The sequence below is a fragment of the Primulina huaijiensis genome, unplaced genomic scaffold (genome assembly GCF_012295235.1).
Source record: "Primulina huaijiensis isolate GDHJ02 unplaced genomic scaffold, ASM1229523v2 scaffold23545_ERROPOS1600000+, whole genome shotgun sequence".
NCBI classification, from domain to species: Eukaryota; Viridiplantae; Streptophyta; class Magnoliopsida; order Lamiales; family Gesneriaceae; genus Primulina; species Primulina huaijiensis.
Window position 1 is genome coordinate 162,006 of NW_027355809.1, and position 16,329 is coordinate 178,334.

At 37.1% G+C, this 16,329-nt stretch overlaps 2 protein-coding genes across 3 annotated transcripts; both read right to left on the minus strand.

Moving 5' to 3' along the window:
* Window positions 1-341: 341 nt before the first annotated feature.
* LOC140967062 (uncharacterized) lies at window positions 342-2,069 on the minus strand. The gene is made up of 2 exons (XM_073427419.1): window positions 1,840-2,069; window positions 342-1,061 (listed from the first exon to the last, which is right to left on the minus strand). Exons 1-2 carry the CDS (start codon window positions 1,901-1,903, stop codon window positions 454-456), a joined length of 672 nt encoding a protein of 223 aa, XP_073283520.1. The 5' UTR covers window positions 1,904-2,069; the 3' UTR covers window positions 342-453.
* A 217-nt stretch (window positions 2,070-2,286) lies between these two features.
* On the minus strand, window positions 2,287-10,199 carry LOC140967046 (F-box/LRR-repeat protein 15-like). 2 transcript variants are annotated; one of them, XM_073427396.1, is made up of 18 exons: window positions 10,017-10,199; window positions 9,377-9,900; window positions 8,163-8,343; window positions 7,944-8,076; window positions 6,631-6,730; window positions 6,351-6,548; window positions 6,006-6,276; window positions 5,825-5,923; window positions 5,618-5,706; window positions 5,441-5,540; window positions 5,155-5,325; window positions 4,505-4,657; window positions 4,072-4,232; window positions 3,773-3,971; window positions 3,056-3,525; window positions 2,896-2,959; window positions 2,718-2,804; window positions 2,287-2,623 (listed from the first exon to the last, which is right to left on the minus strand). In XM_073427396.1, the coding sequence occupies exons 2-18, from the start codon at window positions 9,877-9,879 to the stop codon at window positions 2,543-2,545; spliced, it is 3,060 nt and encodes a 1,019-aa protein (XP_073283497.1). In that variant the 5' UTR covers window positions 9,880-9,900; window positions 10,017-10,199; the 3' UTR covers window positions 2,287-2,542. The 2 variants fall into 2 exon arrangements, with proteins under 2 accessions (XP_073283497.1, XP_073283496.1); XM_073427395.1 differs by having other exon boundaries at window positions 9,377-10,199.
* Between the last annotated feature and the right edge of the window lie 6,130 nt (window positions 10,200-16,329).

Here is a 16,329-nt window from a genome sequence, read left to right on the forward strand (position 1 = left end):
AAAAATATTATTTTTTATGCTAAGACTACTATTTTTTATTGTGAATATCGGTAAGGTTGACACGTCTCACAGATAAAAATTCGTAAAACAGTCTTACAAGAAACCTACTCAACATATATTCATATAAAACCGTTACAAAAAAATTAAATTATGATTTAATACGTCGATTAATAACTAACTATACTCATTAAATCAGAACCATAAATTACAATAACTCTACTCAAACTTGGAAAAATTATTATCCAATATATACTTGTTCGACTCGGAATTTAGAACAAGAAGACCATTCCATTCTTCCAAAGTTTCTCGCAACTATCTTCACCTTAACAAAAAAAATTCAATACAGCCAACAAACGAGAACTATATAGATGCATATTTTCGATGATCACAAACTCAACTTTGAATAAGAATCCCAAGAACTGCAAGCCAAAATACAATCTACCCATAAAAACATCAAAATATGAATCCATAACCTAATGCGATTATACATGCAACCACAACCTGCAAAACAGGAAATTCTCCTCTATCCAAAGCATCACCACTACTACAAACATCATTAGCACCACTGAAGCATCCAGGCCTGCTAATCTTGGCCACACCTCCCTCCAAAACAAAGCTCTGGTTTGAGTTTCCATTGCTAAACAGCACACACCAGAAGTAAGGAGAACTGCCATCCGAGCTGCTAACGGCAGCACCAACTTCTGAGTGATTCTTGCTTTGAAGCATTCCTATGCTCTTACTGGTTTTCATCAGAATTCCCGAAAATGCTTGTAAAGGATCCACATATTCTGACTGGCATGCGAGTAAACGGCCAGTAATTGGGGCGAGAGTCGAGGCTTCGACACCACAATTGGGAGCAAACGTTTCCGCAAACTCGGAGTCTGATGGTTTCTTGGCATTTGGCCCACCGACAGAACTACAGTCACCATTGTATGCTTTTATGTATTGGAGGGCAATACAGGCCAGGCCGGGGTTGCTGTATAAGGATGATGATTTGCTAGCTGTTCTATTGTCGTTGATTACAGACACCAGCTCATCAGCAGGATTATCTGTAACTTTATCTGCGTTTCAATGAGAGAATAATCAATCCTGTCCGAGCCCATGAAGGATGACAATGGAAACTATCAAAATAAATAGAAATTTGATAAATTGGAGACATCCATATTTTCCAAATTTTATGTTCCTCAAACTCTACAGATAACATTTGGATAAATCGCTTATTTTCCAGAGATACTTCAGTTTGGAACTAGACTTTAATATGATCGAAACAGTGAATTACCGGCGAGATCATCTACTTAAAGAAGTGAAAGCAATAAACCCAGCTTCATACCAACCGCCAAACAACCCCGTCACCCACAATCATTCCAAGAATTGGTAGTTCAAATCGTAAACATCGTCACATGTTCCGATTTTTATCGAAGAACGGATCGAAGAAACTTGAAATTTTTCAATGGCCAAGTCTTCTGATCCCAGACCGTGATAGAAATAACCCAGAAGAGAAAAACAAGATCCTTGTTCGCAGTAGCATAGATAATCAAACAATGTAATGCTTATCCACAGATCTAAATTAAAAAATTTAAACGAATGGGAAGAAAGTCCATATTTGACCTCCACCCACTTCTTTACTTAGTTTCTAGCAAATGTAGAAAAAATAAAATCAGACAATTATCAGTGTTGTTTAAAATGGAAACCGAGCTACTAAAACAACAAAGAAAGATTCGACTCCCTCCACCGAACCTTGATATAGTTGGGCATGCATTGCTAAAACTGAAGCAAGATTACTGTTTTTTTTTTTTAATGAAGAAGATAAAGTAGTACCGTATCAGAAGAAAAACTTACTTCGAACGTCGGCAGAAGCAGTGACGGAGAAAACGGAAAGAAGAAGGAATATGATATTTGCCATTGCCGTTCGAAGCTGAGAAAGTAAAGTTGGAATATTAATTAAGGAATAGTTTGCGTTTCTTTGTCTGTCTGTCTGTCTTGTCTGTCTATACAAGCATCGTAATCGTATCTCCTCGAAAGGACAGTTTTGCCCCTAGAAAGTAGTTTTAACTTGACTTTGTTTTTGGTTTGGCATGCCTGGGGCTTGGGCATGGAAAAGAAAAAAAAAAGATATTTAATAGGGAAAATTATCTTCGGACATAGGCCAGGTTGATATATGTGCATCTCATAGAACCTTGCCATACTTCTCGACCAAAGGAGCCGCAACAAGGTTTATATGTAATACACACAATGATAGCACAGGTATGTATCATTTCATTTCAATATATAAAAGATGCGCGCGCTTCATCAAAGAACTAAATCTGAGTTATGCCATCTGAACCTTTAATAACTATATGCATTTGACTGACATCTGAACAACTAATATCACAGCGCAAGGAAATGTATCCAAGAAAATTATGTTATCATAATCTTTTAACAATAGATTTCAATATCTGATGCTTTTTCCATACAAGACTCGCGGAAGTTAATTCACCAACGCACACAATATTTGTTGCCCAGAAATGCAGATAACGATCGAATGATGCTTTAAGATCTCTCATCACATCGTTGACAAGCTGCTGAAGATTCGTTTTAAACTAGGGCATGCCACACGAAATGTTCCCATGCTCGAGGAAGATATCTGTCGAGCAAAAAAAAAATCACCAACATCTCAGAGTTAAACCTGGAAATGGAAAATAACAATACCAAATGGATCAACAATGAAATTCTCTAACCTTAGAACAGAAGCGGACATCAAGTGTCTCCAGCATGATACACTGTGTTATTGCAACTTCAATAGCTTCCTCGTCGATATTACAAGACTGATCGATATTATATACACAAACAAAGCATAAACTTAGGTTTAATTGAGGTACATTTATCACAATAGTTGTAGAATCATATGAAATTTACCTGAAGAAATAGACTGGTTAGTCGAGGACAGTCGAGCTTCAAAATTTCTAATGAGTTACAATTGCTGAAAAAGAAACATGATGATAAAAATGATCAAACGAAGTGATAATAATGTCTTGGGGTCCAACATAGTGTAACAAGATAAAGTAGGATACACTACCTCAAGTTAAGAAAGAACAAATTGCAACATGACAAGTCAACTTCCTTCAAGTTTGACGACAAGGATAGGTTTAACAATGATAAATGGAAACATCCCGCTGCAGGAGGAATAACCACCTTCCTGATATTTGGACAACCAACACAATTGAGGTTCTGCAGTAGACGGTCGGCTTCGTCTTTTTGGAGGGGGCCCTTTTCTGAAGAAGAGTCAAACGACCAGTACAAAGTGTTTACTGCAGATCTTTTATCACAGTGAAATCCCCAATCAAGGTCATGCATATTGACACAACCATTCATGCTGATGTGTGTTAAATGCGTACAGCAAGCAAGCAGCTCCTCCATAGCTGACTGGCAGAGCGTTCCATAGGACAAGTCCAGTTCACAAAGGGCTGGTAGGGCATGGTCATTGCCTTTATAGAGAGGCTCCAGTGATGTGTTAACAAGATACTTGCATGCTTGCAATTTTAGAACCTACATAAAGCATGAATCAACAATACAAAGTATGTTCAGATACAATTCACGTGATTAACATATATACTCCCTCGGACAATTGATAAAAACATCACAACACTCTAACTCTCTGCAAAAACAACCAAAGGGATGAAAGAAAAAAAATAGCGTACTATCATCAGCACCATGACTAAGCATGGGAAGAAACTAAGCTGGGCCTTGCTTGGATGGTGAAAAATAGTAGAAATAATATGAAGAAAAACATTACCTTCAAATAGACACAGGAGTCAAAGACAGGCTGCAAGTTAACCAAAAAAGTGTAGGATAAATCAAGATAGGTCAAGTTTGGAAGCCGGTGTAAGGATAACAGTCCATCAGGGCCAACAGAAGGACACGACATCAATATCAATGATTCAATGAGAGGACATGAAGATGCTGTAGCAGACAAGCAGTCATCCTCAAGTCGGCTGCACATGTCAGGCACAAGAAGAATCAGTCAGACACTTGAAGATCAAATTCAATGTTACGGTAAAAGTTGTTAGGCAGAACAAATACAAGTAGAATAACCTGCAGAAAGATGCATCCAAACATGTCAAAAGAGGGCAATTGATCAATGCCCTAGACAAAACACCACACCCCTTCAATTCAAGGGAAACCATATGTGTTGCTTCAATACAGAGTACATTCAGTTTAGGACAAATGCCCAAATTCAGGGATCTAAGACCAACCTGTAACAGAATCATGACAATCAAAAGCACGTTAAGCAAAATAAATCAAGCGAGGGTGCCATAAACTTGCAAAATTGTCAGGACAGAGAGGTCCAGCAAGCAATTCTAACTGTTAGAGCTTAACAATCTGGAAAAAGATATAAAACACAAATAAAACTATTTCCCACATCAATTTTTTCCAAGGAAATACACAGGATGCTTTCAGGCAGCAGTCGGTTAAAATGGACTTCAACCCCAATACAAAGGATAAAGTAAGGTAGATGGTCACTTACAGGTGAAAATGATGCGCTTTCAAGATGATCACAACCATCCAAAGAGACATGTTCAAGACAAGGGCATCTAAGTTCAAGAGAAGTTATCGAACGACAACCACCAAGCGAAAGACTGATTAAAGATGTACTGTAAAAACTCACAGCGGTCAAACTCTGCAAAGAGCGATGGTACAATTAGATATGACCATCATGTTTATAACATATACCTAATCAAACAACAAAAATAAAGTAACAGGACGGAGGAAATGTAACAGCTCACAATGTATACATTGGTAATCAGAAAAGGAGGGAGGAAACTACAGAAAGATAGACGATGAAATAAGATAAAATTTGAAAATAAAAGAAATGACACGTTATAGCTAAGCACATATTCAAACACAGAGAGCTAGACAGCTAGTTTACCACACCCATATTAGGGGATTCAATGATAGACAGTGCCCCATTGCTATGCTCCACATTGTTTAACCAAACAAATTGTCAAAAGGCAAGAAGAAACCTCAATGATTATAAACTAAGGAGGTGTGATTAGCTTATTGTATATAAGGTTAGTGCTGATTATTGTTGAGTTTTACAAATATACAACTGCAAATATTTAATAAATGGAATATCAGAAATAAAAAAAATAAAAAAGCAAATTTTCCATGACGAACCTCGCAGCTATCGAGAACTAATGATCTCAACACAGGGCAGCCTCCTCCGCTACTAAAAACTTTGCAAATGGAATTCGTCAAAGATTCACATTCAGTGAGGTCAACGTCTTGCAAGCATGGGCATTCCAGTACTAAACTAGTCAAGCTTTCTTGCTTTTGCAAAACTAATTTCTACAGGAATACATCAGGAAACTGTCATATAGGTATTAAGTAACATATATTTAAGGACAAGACGCCTTGCACACATTTAAAAAGATGTATCACAATTAATTAATATAACACATACTTTAAGGGCCTTCGAGGTAATGCTGATTCTCTGGAGAGAAGGGCAATTAGAAACTGTAATGGATGACAGCACGCTGCTTCGCAGGCTTAAATCAACAAGTCTACAAGGAAGCGAGAAAATTTTAATCTTTCAACAAAATAAAGATATTCAGATTCAGAGTGCAAGAGTAGGGCATACTTGCGACAGTGTACAAGCCTTATGGTTTGCAACCGCAAAAGATCCAAAGATACTGATGTCAATAAACTGCAGTTATCAAGTTCAAGAACCTAAAATGGATACATAAATCCTATCAGAAGATATGATGCTATGTAAAAAATTTAATCACAAAAATCATGGGGAAAAAAAAGAAATGCTGAAATGTGCAAGATAAGAGTTTAGTCAAACCTCTAGCATAGGACTACGAGATATAGCAGTCATCGAAGCTGATGTTACACCTTCACAGCTATGAAGCTTAAGAACTGTTAACATTGCCAGTCCTACAGACTTCCAGGGAGGATTACATGTTAGAGAACAAGTATACAAACAAACATAACATAACATAACAAAATTTAAAAGGTTAGATTACTTCTAAAGAGATGTTTGGGCAGTACGAAGCATCAAGAATGTGGAGATTCCCACAAGACGCAGCTATTGCTTGTATTGTCTCATCACTGACAGATGAACAATTAGACATATCTAGGGATTCCAAGAGCGGGCATGATGTTGCAGCAGAACGAATTGCAGCATCTGAGAGCTTGTGACAAGAAGCTATATCAAGCTGACGTAAAAGGGGGCAATTGAGAACAGCCTGTGGCATACTACTGCGTTTCAGAGACAATGTTTCGAGCTGCGGGCATCTGACAAGGAAACATGATTTATAATATAGAAAAAAATAAATTAAAATCTGAAACTAGTTTCACTGATTAATCACCTGATGGAAATACGAAGCAGACGACATTTCACTATCTGAAGATCGAGCAATGTATCATGATAAAGGGGTATTTCCTGAATACCATTACCCAAAGTAGTATCATTGACAGTTAAACTCCTCAACATGTGGCAATCTGTCAGGGCTTGGAAAAAAGTCTCGCCTAACTGGCCTTTACCCAGAGTTAATATCTCAAGACTCCTGAGCCACATAAATCACATCAGTAAACAACATACAGGCCACAAAATTAAAAATTTATCCAACAAGATCAAGTTGAAATGACCTTAATGCAGAGATTGCTTTCATTGCGAGTGAATGGATTGCAGGAGTACCATAAACATTGACTGCAGTAGCATTTGGATATCGTTGACACATCTTCTCAACTGAAACATCAAACTAGTCCACGTCAATTTCCATTTGACATAAAAAACTTATGACATGGAGGCTTAGTTATTTAGGGCGCGGGCGCAAGACTCAATAAAGCGCTGAGGTACCCTAGAGCCTGAGGCGCAAGGCGAAACGCACGCTTTATCGAGGTAAATCGCATTTGACATAAATTTTAAAATTCAATACATATAAATTGATTTATACTATAATGTTATATAAGTTAAATATTTTTCACAAAGACAGCAAACATTATAAATAAAAATTTATTAATAGATAATGTAGCGTAAATCATAACCAGAAAAACAAATTTAATCATCTAAAATTCATTAGTAAGTCGTCAATTCATAGTATATTAAGAAAAGAACTTCAAATATCTAAATTATCAAATTCATCATCATCTTCCTCGACTATATCAACGTAATCTTCCAAAACAATAGCCAGACATGAGTGTAGAAAAAATTAGAGTAAAAGTTTGCATAAAAGATTACAGTATCATCTAAATCATCATATTTCTCTTTATCCTCGGGGTAAGAATGTAAGATTACAATAAAAGTTTGCATAGAGGACTTCTAAACTTTCTGATAAAAAGTATTGCATAAATGAATGATAATAAAGTATTTTTATCATTAAATAGCCATGTGTTTTGCTAATCGAGCTTCAAAATTGGTTGGGCTCGAGTTAATTTTTATTTACCAACAAAATATCAATTAACTTCTTTAAAGTGCGCGCTTCTACGCCTCTCAGATGCCTCCTGCCTAGGCAGAGGTGCACGTTTTAAGCGCGCTTGTTTCAAGTGGTGCACCTGGGTAATAACTAATAACCCAGGTGCAATGGATGCGCCTTGTTGCGCTTAGGCTTTTAACAACTATGCATGGAGGTAATGACAAAGCAGAATCCATCAAGTATACAAGGATAATTATTCCCTAGCTTCAAATGATGTTAATTGTAGGTACAATATCACATTTTTATCACACACAAAGAAATCGTTATTATTCATTAGCATTAGTAAAGGTCGTTTCAGGTAATTGGGGTACTAGCCATCAATTTAGATTCACCCTCAATTTTAAAGCTACATCCAAATTCCAAAGAAGTTAATCTAACAAATTAAGAGTATCTATATCATGGGATGATTCAACACATTTATTTCTCAAAATGTTAAAGCAAAAATGTAGAAGAAATAATAGGAGAGTAATAATGGAATGAACTCACAATGTTGTGAAGATATGAACTGATTCTCAAAATTTAAATACCGCCAGAAATCTTCATGAGAACTTGCATCCCTCCACTGCCTACAAACCATTGCAGCTCGGCAAAGATCAATTTGGTCCAAGAAAGAAAAGACCTAAAGCAAAACACTAAGACTTAAACCTCATCATTCAAAACAGCGGAAAATTAATGTAATTCCTTCGGGTCATTTGTAATACATACCATATGCAGCAAGTCATCAGTAAGATCCATTCGAACCTCTAAGTTAACCATTTTCAACGGATCAAGATCATTTCTAGCATTGTCAGATGCAACACTCAAATCATACAAATTTTCCTCGCCAACATCCTCATGCACAGGAGCAAGGTAATGCATTTCGTTCCCAAAATTCGAGTCCCTATCCCTGCAAGACAAAAGATTATGCCAAGGCTAATAGTTAACATACACATCACATAAAATGACTAACGTGATACGGTTAAAGAGAACAGTGATGACGGGACATGATTTATTAGCCACTCTCATCGAGGTTCTAGGATAACAGTGCCAAATTGTGAAAAAGAAAGGAAAAAAGCAATCCATGAACAATCAAAGAATATTCAAAAAACCAGAAAGTAGATGATTCATGTAGCTCACACAGTTACGCCAATTTTTGGCAAGAAAATGTAATAATTCTGAAGAAATATGGACTTAGATGCCTGCATATTCAACACAGAACAATAGCCGCTTGTATCCCATAAATATTTTGAACTTACTGTCTCACAACTAGGTCGCAACAAGTTTAAACAAAAAATACACAGCAAAAGATGTAGTCCCAGATAACCGGGATACAACAAATTTTAACAAGAAAAGTGTGTAAATGAGGATGCAACGTATAAGGACAGCCCGTGAGTATAAATCAGTGACATCTTATGAAGCAAGTGAAAACAATAAAGTGGTTTGGTCTTGGTGATACCAAGAAGCCACAGTTCTCAAACCTAACTCACAGACTTTGTAAGCAGTTATTCAATCTTTAAACATTACTCAACAGCCCAACAAATCTTTAAAATCAACTCGCCCCAAATGGCAGAACAATTAAAAGGCTCCCATTCCTGCATGTCCTGCCATACCTAATACAGGACTAAGTAAGAGCAAACCAAATGACATTCTCAATAATGTCGTCGCTGCTAAAGATTCAAGTAAGCACGTAAAAAGATCTCAAAACCGAGTTATTTATTGTAAAACCTCTTTTAGTTAGTACAACAAATTTCATCAGTAGAGGGAGTTTACAACTTAAAATGAAATGGCCACAAAATTTTATTTTAAAAGAACGTATAATAAATTAGTAATTACCATGTGGAGACAACATTTTCAAAGGTGATCCAAGCACATGATACTATTCAGTATTGAAAAACACAGGTATGCACACACGGGTGGAGAGAGAGAGAGAGAGGCCTTACAGAGCAAAAGAAAGACATTTTGGCCGTTTATTTGGCAAATCACGATCATGTTTCTCTCTACCCATATCCACAGCTGAAGATGATGAAGAAGAAGGCTCACCATTAAACCCTAATTTCAAATTAACGTCCACTTGACTCCCGCTGCCACCAGTAGCAGCATATCTAGAATCCATATCGTTCACCCACTTGAAAAAATCCTCACCTCTCTCAACGATATCAACATCGAGAGGTAACCTTCCATTATTCTCTCTTCCTATAGCATCCGTAACCCGTAAACCTAGCTCTGATCCCTCTCCCTCGTCGGCATCGCCAAAATTGCGTAAAGGTGGCCAAAACCCTAATTCAGAGTCATCATTCGACATTTGCTCGTCCCAGTTGTCCTTCAGTGGCCCTCTCCCCTTTTCAACACCAAAAGAGTATATTTCATCCGTAGCGTCATCAATGTTATTATCCTCGTCGTTTTCTACTCCAAAGCATTTAAAAGGAAAACACCAAATCTTCATACACCGACAAAAGAATCACTCCTGAAATTTTCACGAACTCAAGGTAACAATGTCCCACAAAGAATCCTACTTTAACAAAATAAAATCCCCAAAATTCGAAAACATAACACAAAGAAGAAAAATTAGAAATACTATGCCTTAATTTCTCCCAGTCCGTTCAAAATCGACGCTTAAATAGAGAAACACAGTAGTAGATATAGCTGATCGGGAGCATTATTAAGCCCTTGTTCTTGGAGAAAAGGTCGGCGGCAACGGGGATACTAGTCTCGCTTTCCTTTTTCAGTCGATTAATCTTCGCCTTCTCTCTCTCTCTTTTTTTTAAGGGAAAAATCCAATATATAGATGTTAAAAAAAAAAGGTATGGTAAATTTCTGGGTACGACATCGTCTAGAGTAACAACTAAATCGGGCTATGATCTGGGTCATGTCAATTGGGCCCGTTCGATCAGGCCCTTTGCTGAAATAGAGAGTGTCTGCCGCAACACACGTTATAAATATATTTGTATTTATATATGTATTACTTTCCATAATATATTATTTTATTTTTTTAGGCATGTCGTGTGCAGTCTTCTCGGTATTTTAAATCTATACTTGTAGTGAAAAGTAATGTTTTTGATATAAAAAAAATAAAATTTTTCACTCAAATTAATATAGATCACAATATATTTTTGATATAAAAAATAATATTTTTCATATAAATAATCATATATCACAAAAAAATATTTTACCATCAATAATAAAAATGAAAATTCCTCAGGTTTTGTAGGCATTATTACATCACGAAGCCCTTTCATCTTCCCACACGGTTGCCTTCCAAATCTAAACCTTTCTAGCTTTCTGATGAAGATGAAAATGAAAATGAAAATGAAAATGAATCAGGTTTTGTAGGCATTAATATTACATCATTAACTTGCTTAATTGCAAAACCCATATTCAAGGGATGCATTCAGGTTTGGATGTCCCAGCAGGAATATTCCAGCCGCAGCCCAACATCTTTTGCCAGCTGCAGCTTCCATGAATCAAACGCTAATTCCATTTTACCACCATCATCATTCGTATTTCCCTCGCGTGGATTGTGAGGAACAAGCAACAAGTGTCGGCGTTGATGGAGCATTTCTATATGATCACGTCTCGACGCCCCCACATTGTTGGCAAAACCGACAAGATCATTATGCCGTTAAACATTTGCCCTTTTGGTAAATTTTCAGTCTTTTAATTGAGCTAGCTAGCTAGTCCAGCTCTCAAACTTAATTCCTTCTTAAGTATGTATGTAAACTTTCGGAAATTTTAGAAATAGCTTTTAAATCCAAGAACCATTGAGTTTTCATAAATATTTGTAGGGAACTTCTCACAGCAGAAACATATGGAAACAGCAGGGAAAGTGTAGACAGACCCGAATTCTTAATGGATTCATTCAACCAGAAAGAAGATCCAACGACCTGTTTGGAGAAAAAAATGCGAGCTGTACATTGAGCGCCTCGGTGCCGCCGAGTGCAACCAAACTGAAATCTGACCCGTTCCGATGGGTTTAGATCACGGATCCCGAGCTTCCATTAGTCAAGAAGCGTCGATAAGAAGTATTCTGCACGGACAAATTATTGATCCAATTGTCCAATTTTTCGAAGAATTGGCGAAACAAGTGATGGATCATAAAGAAAATATTCACAGGAAGTTTACGCAAGTGATTTTTTTATTTTAAAAAAAGTTGATTTTCTAATAAATCTCTAGTTTTCATGTTTTGTAGGCATATATTCTCTAGGCTAAAGAGTCTATATATATTGAAAGATATATATACTGCAAAGTAGAGAGATGACGTGAGAGATCAAGGAAGAATGAAGAAAATGTGTGTTGCTTCGGAAAAATCGAGTTATTAAGTCTCGTCGTGTTTTTGTTATGTTGTCGTGGAGTATTGAACACATTTGAGGACAACATTTAATTAAAGTGTTGCTAGTGAATTGTTTATTCAACTGAATTTGGTTTCACATAATTTGCATATATTGTGTTTGGTTATTCTGGTGATAGAAATTTAGGATACGATTTTCTCTTTTGATGTGTTAAAGAAATTAGCTTTTTGTTATTTACTAATATTCTTTTGGTGTGTAGACTGACTAATATTTTCTAATGAATCTTTTGTACTCAGACACACTTCTGCATAATTATTTACTTCTTGATTTATTTACACATAATATATGGAAGTTCGAAAGAAAAATCCTTCTCAGTCTCTGTTTATTCCACTTAAGATGAATTTAACCAGAAGACTTTGATTTTATAAATCTTTTGTAACAAACCGCTTCAATCGTAAGTTTTACCCATTACCTAAGTTGAAACTCCTAATATCTTTTACCGTGATTGAGACCCTTAGTCAAATAACCAAAGCACCACAAATATAACAAATAATGAATCTTAAGATTCAAAATGTGTGCAACTACTCGAACTGTATATTGCAGAAAATGGTAGAGTAGTTGTTTTAAACTCTAAATGATCCTAGTAGATCTGATAATATCTTGAAGGAAAAGTTGTTGAGCATAATAGGATATATGATAAGTGTGCACATAAATTTTTCGAGTACGCACTCTTTTTTGAATTATTTGCTTCGAGTGTATCTCCTTTTCTCGGCATATCTAATTCTTGTTTGCATTCTCTATATATAGTACTGGAATCCATTTTCTCGTTCAATGACTCTTTGTAATGTAGCCCAGCAATATGGACACATCATTGTCACGTGTTGCAGCTTTCATTGAATGATTTTTAATGTCTTTCCTACATTTGCACTTTTAAATTCCACTCTATATAAAAGTTGTCGGACAACTGACTAATAGAAATACATTATGTCAGATGAGAGTTGATAGGATATGTGAGATCTTTCAATTTGAAGTTGTCGACTGATCTGTTGACTTTCGCAAAATATCATTAACTATGTGCAGTCGAGAGATGATTTAGTATATCTCTGAGCGGTCCGGTCATGTGACATATTAGTCTATGCTATCGTTGGATATTAAAAGAAGCAGTTAGTAACTTTATCAATAGAAAGACTAAGTAACTTGCAACCGTATACCTAGCTTCTGAAACCGACATCAAATTGCTTTTTGTCTTTAATAGAACAGTTAAATACGTGAGAGTCTAGAATACTCTATTGTATAGTGTATTTTGAAAGATTCTAGAGTATATGGAACTTGTATATAAAGGAGTAAAACTTCATTTGTAAAGAAAGAAGCAAGAACTCAACAATTTAATTCATCACTCAACTAAGTGTGTATTTTCCTGCTTTTCAAATTCTCCAAGCTATTTGTGTTTCTTATATGCTTAATCACCCAAGATGACTTTTAAGGCTGTCTTGCTAGAACTTGCGAATTGAGGGATAAAGGGTGCACGTGTACTTAGAAAGGCTAAGTTAGTGACAAGGTGTCTACTTCCAAAAATATGCTAATTTCTATCATGATTCAGAAACTTTAAAAGGCTTCAGAATCACACGTCCCCACAAGAAACTCCCCCCATCCCTCTAATGCTCACCGCTCTTCAGCCCATCGGTATCACCCCAGCCCTGAGCGACACACTCCTCACTTTTCTGAGCGTGTGACCGTCTCACACAAGCTTTTGCCTTATGTGATATATTTAATTGTCGGCAAAATGGGCCAACTAGTAGGTGTATCAAATTTGACAACTAATTTGACTGAATAAAAACGTGGGAAATGCTTAGGAAATTTCGTGGAATTGCGTGATGAAATTGCGAGGCAATTTCCTTGTTCACACGGTCCATGGGCTCTATAAATAGAGCTCCCCTTTTCATTTCAAATCATCCCTTCTTCGAGTTTTCTCTCATCTTCTAATATTCTATAATATTTGTGAGGTGTTTGTTCTCCTGTATTAAGAGAGTGTGTGTTCTCTTTGGAAACACAGTGAGTGAGTTGTACACAACAAAATATTATAGTGGAAATTCTTTTCATCTTGCCCGTGGTTTTTACCCTAATAATTTTTAGGGGTTTTCCACGTAAATCTCGGTGTCCAATTTATTATTTATTTTCGAGTTTTATTATCTCAAATTACCGCAAGTGGGACCAACAAGTGATATCAGAGCCTTGGTTTAAAATTTCTTAAAATTCTGAGTATGCTCTGTGGTTGCAGCCTATACTGATCTTCCACATCAGAAAAGATTTTTTGAGATTTTTTATTTAAGGCGAGATTATTTTGTTCAGTCTACTAAAATTGTTCTAGACATAATGGCGGGCAGGTACGAGATAGCAAAGTTCAACGGAAGCAATTTTATGCTGTGGAAAATAAAGATACAAGCAGTTTTAAGAAAGGAGAATTGCTTGGCGGCTATTGGAGATAGACCAGTGGAGATTACGGATGATGGAAAGTGGAATGAGATGAATGATAATGCTGTTGCCAATCTGCACTTGGCTATAGCAGACGAAGTACTATCAAGTATCTCTGAGATAAAAACAGCCAAAGTTATCTGGGATACTCTGACAAAGATGTATGAGGTCAAGTCCCTACACAATATGATTTTCCTAAAGAGAAGACTTTATACTCTTCGGATGGCGGAATCTTCATCGATGACCGACCATATCAACACACTGAATACTCTATTTGCCCAACTCACTTCCATGGGGCATAAAATAGGGGAAAATGAACGTGCGGAGCTTCTACTTCAAAGTCTACCAGATTCATATGATCAACTTATCATCAACATAACCAACAATATTCTTATGGGCTTTCTAAGATTCGATGATGTCTTAACTGCGGTTCTCGAAGAAGAAAGCCGGCGCAATAATAAAGAAGATAGGTTGGTAACATCGAAGCAGGCATAGGCTTTACCGATGATAAGAGGAAGATTTATGGCCCGTGACTCCAGTGGGAGCCAAAGACGAGGTAGGTCAAAGTCGAGAAGTAAGAAGAAAAATATGTACTGCTTTAAATGTGGCGGTAAAGGGCACTTCAAGAAAGAGTGTACGAGTATTGAAAAAAGTTCTCAAGGAAATATGGCCAGTACTTCAGGCAGTGGTGAAATATTATTCAGCGAAGCAGCAACTGTTGCAGAAGGCAGGCACAAATTTTGTGACACGTGAATTATGGATTCAGGAGCAACGTGGCACATGACGTCTCGGAGAGAATGATTTGATCATTATGAATCAGTCTCAGGAGGATCTGTATTCATGGGAAATGATCATGCCTTGGAAATCGCTGGGGTCGGTACTATCAAAATTAAAATGTTTGATGGCACCATTCGCACCATACAGGAGGTACGACATGTGAAAGAACTGACAAAGAATCTTTTGTCATTGGGGCAATTAGATGACATCGGGTGCAAAACTCGGATCGGGAACGAGATCATGAAAATTGTGAAAGGCGCGCTTGTGGTTATGAAGGCGGAAAAGGTTGCTGCAAATCTGTATGTACTTTTGGGAGAAACACACAAGGAGGCAGAACTATCTGTTGCATCAAATGGTTCAGGAGAAGAATTAACAGTGTTATGGCATAGAAAGCTTGGGCATATGTCAGAACTGGGGTTGAAAATTCTCTCAGAACGGAAGCTGCTGTCGGGACTTACAAAAGTGTCATTACCCTTTTGTGAGCATTGTGTTACCAGTAAACAACACAGATTAAAGTTTGGCACTTCTACTGCCAGGAGCAAAAACATATTGGAGCTGATTCATTCGGATGTTTGGCAAGCACCGGTTGTATCCCTATTTGGAGCGAGATACTTTGTCTCGTTCATTGATGATTTCTCTAGGAGATGTTGGGTGTATCCAATCAAGAAGAAATCAGATGCTTTCCAGATTTTCAAAGATTTCAAAGCGCGGGTTGAACTTGATTCAGAAAAGAAAATCAAGTGTCTGAGGACTAACAATGGAGGAGAATATACCAGTGACGAGTTTGATGCATATTGTCAACATGAAGGCATCAAAAGACAGTTCACAACGGCTTACACACCTCAACAGAATGGAGTGGCGGAGCGGATGAACAGGACCTTGTTGGACAGAACAAGAGCTATGTTGAGGACTGCGGGTCTAGAAAAGTCATTTTGGGCAGAAGCAGTCAAAACTGCTTGTTATATTATCAATCGTTCTCCTTCAGTGGCGATTGATCTGAAGACTCCGATGGAGATGTGGACTGGGAAGCCGACAGATTATTCTCATTTGCATACATTTGGAAGTCCTGTGTACGTTCTGTACAATGAGCAAGAAAGATCGAAGCTGGATTCGAAATCCAGAAAATGTATCTTCTTGGGTTATGCTGATGGAGTAAAGGGGTTTCGCTTGTGGGATCCTACTGTTCACAAGCTTGTCATCAGCAGGGATGTTATCTTCGAGGAAGATAAAGTAAAGGGAGACAAAGGCACACCGAATTCAGAAACTACTATATTTCAGGTGGAAAATAAGACGGATGAAGGTCAAATTTCTTGTGAAGCAGTACCAGAGCACGAAGAACAAGAACAAGTTGAGTCTGA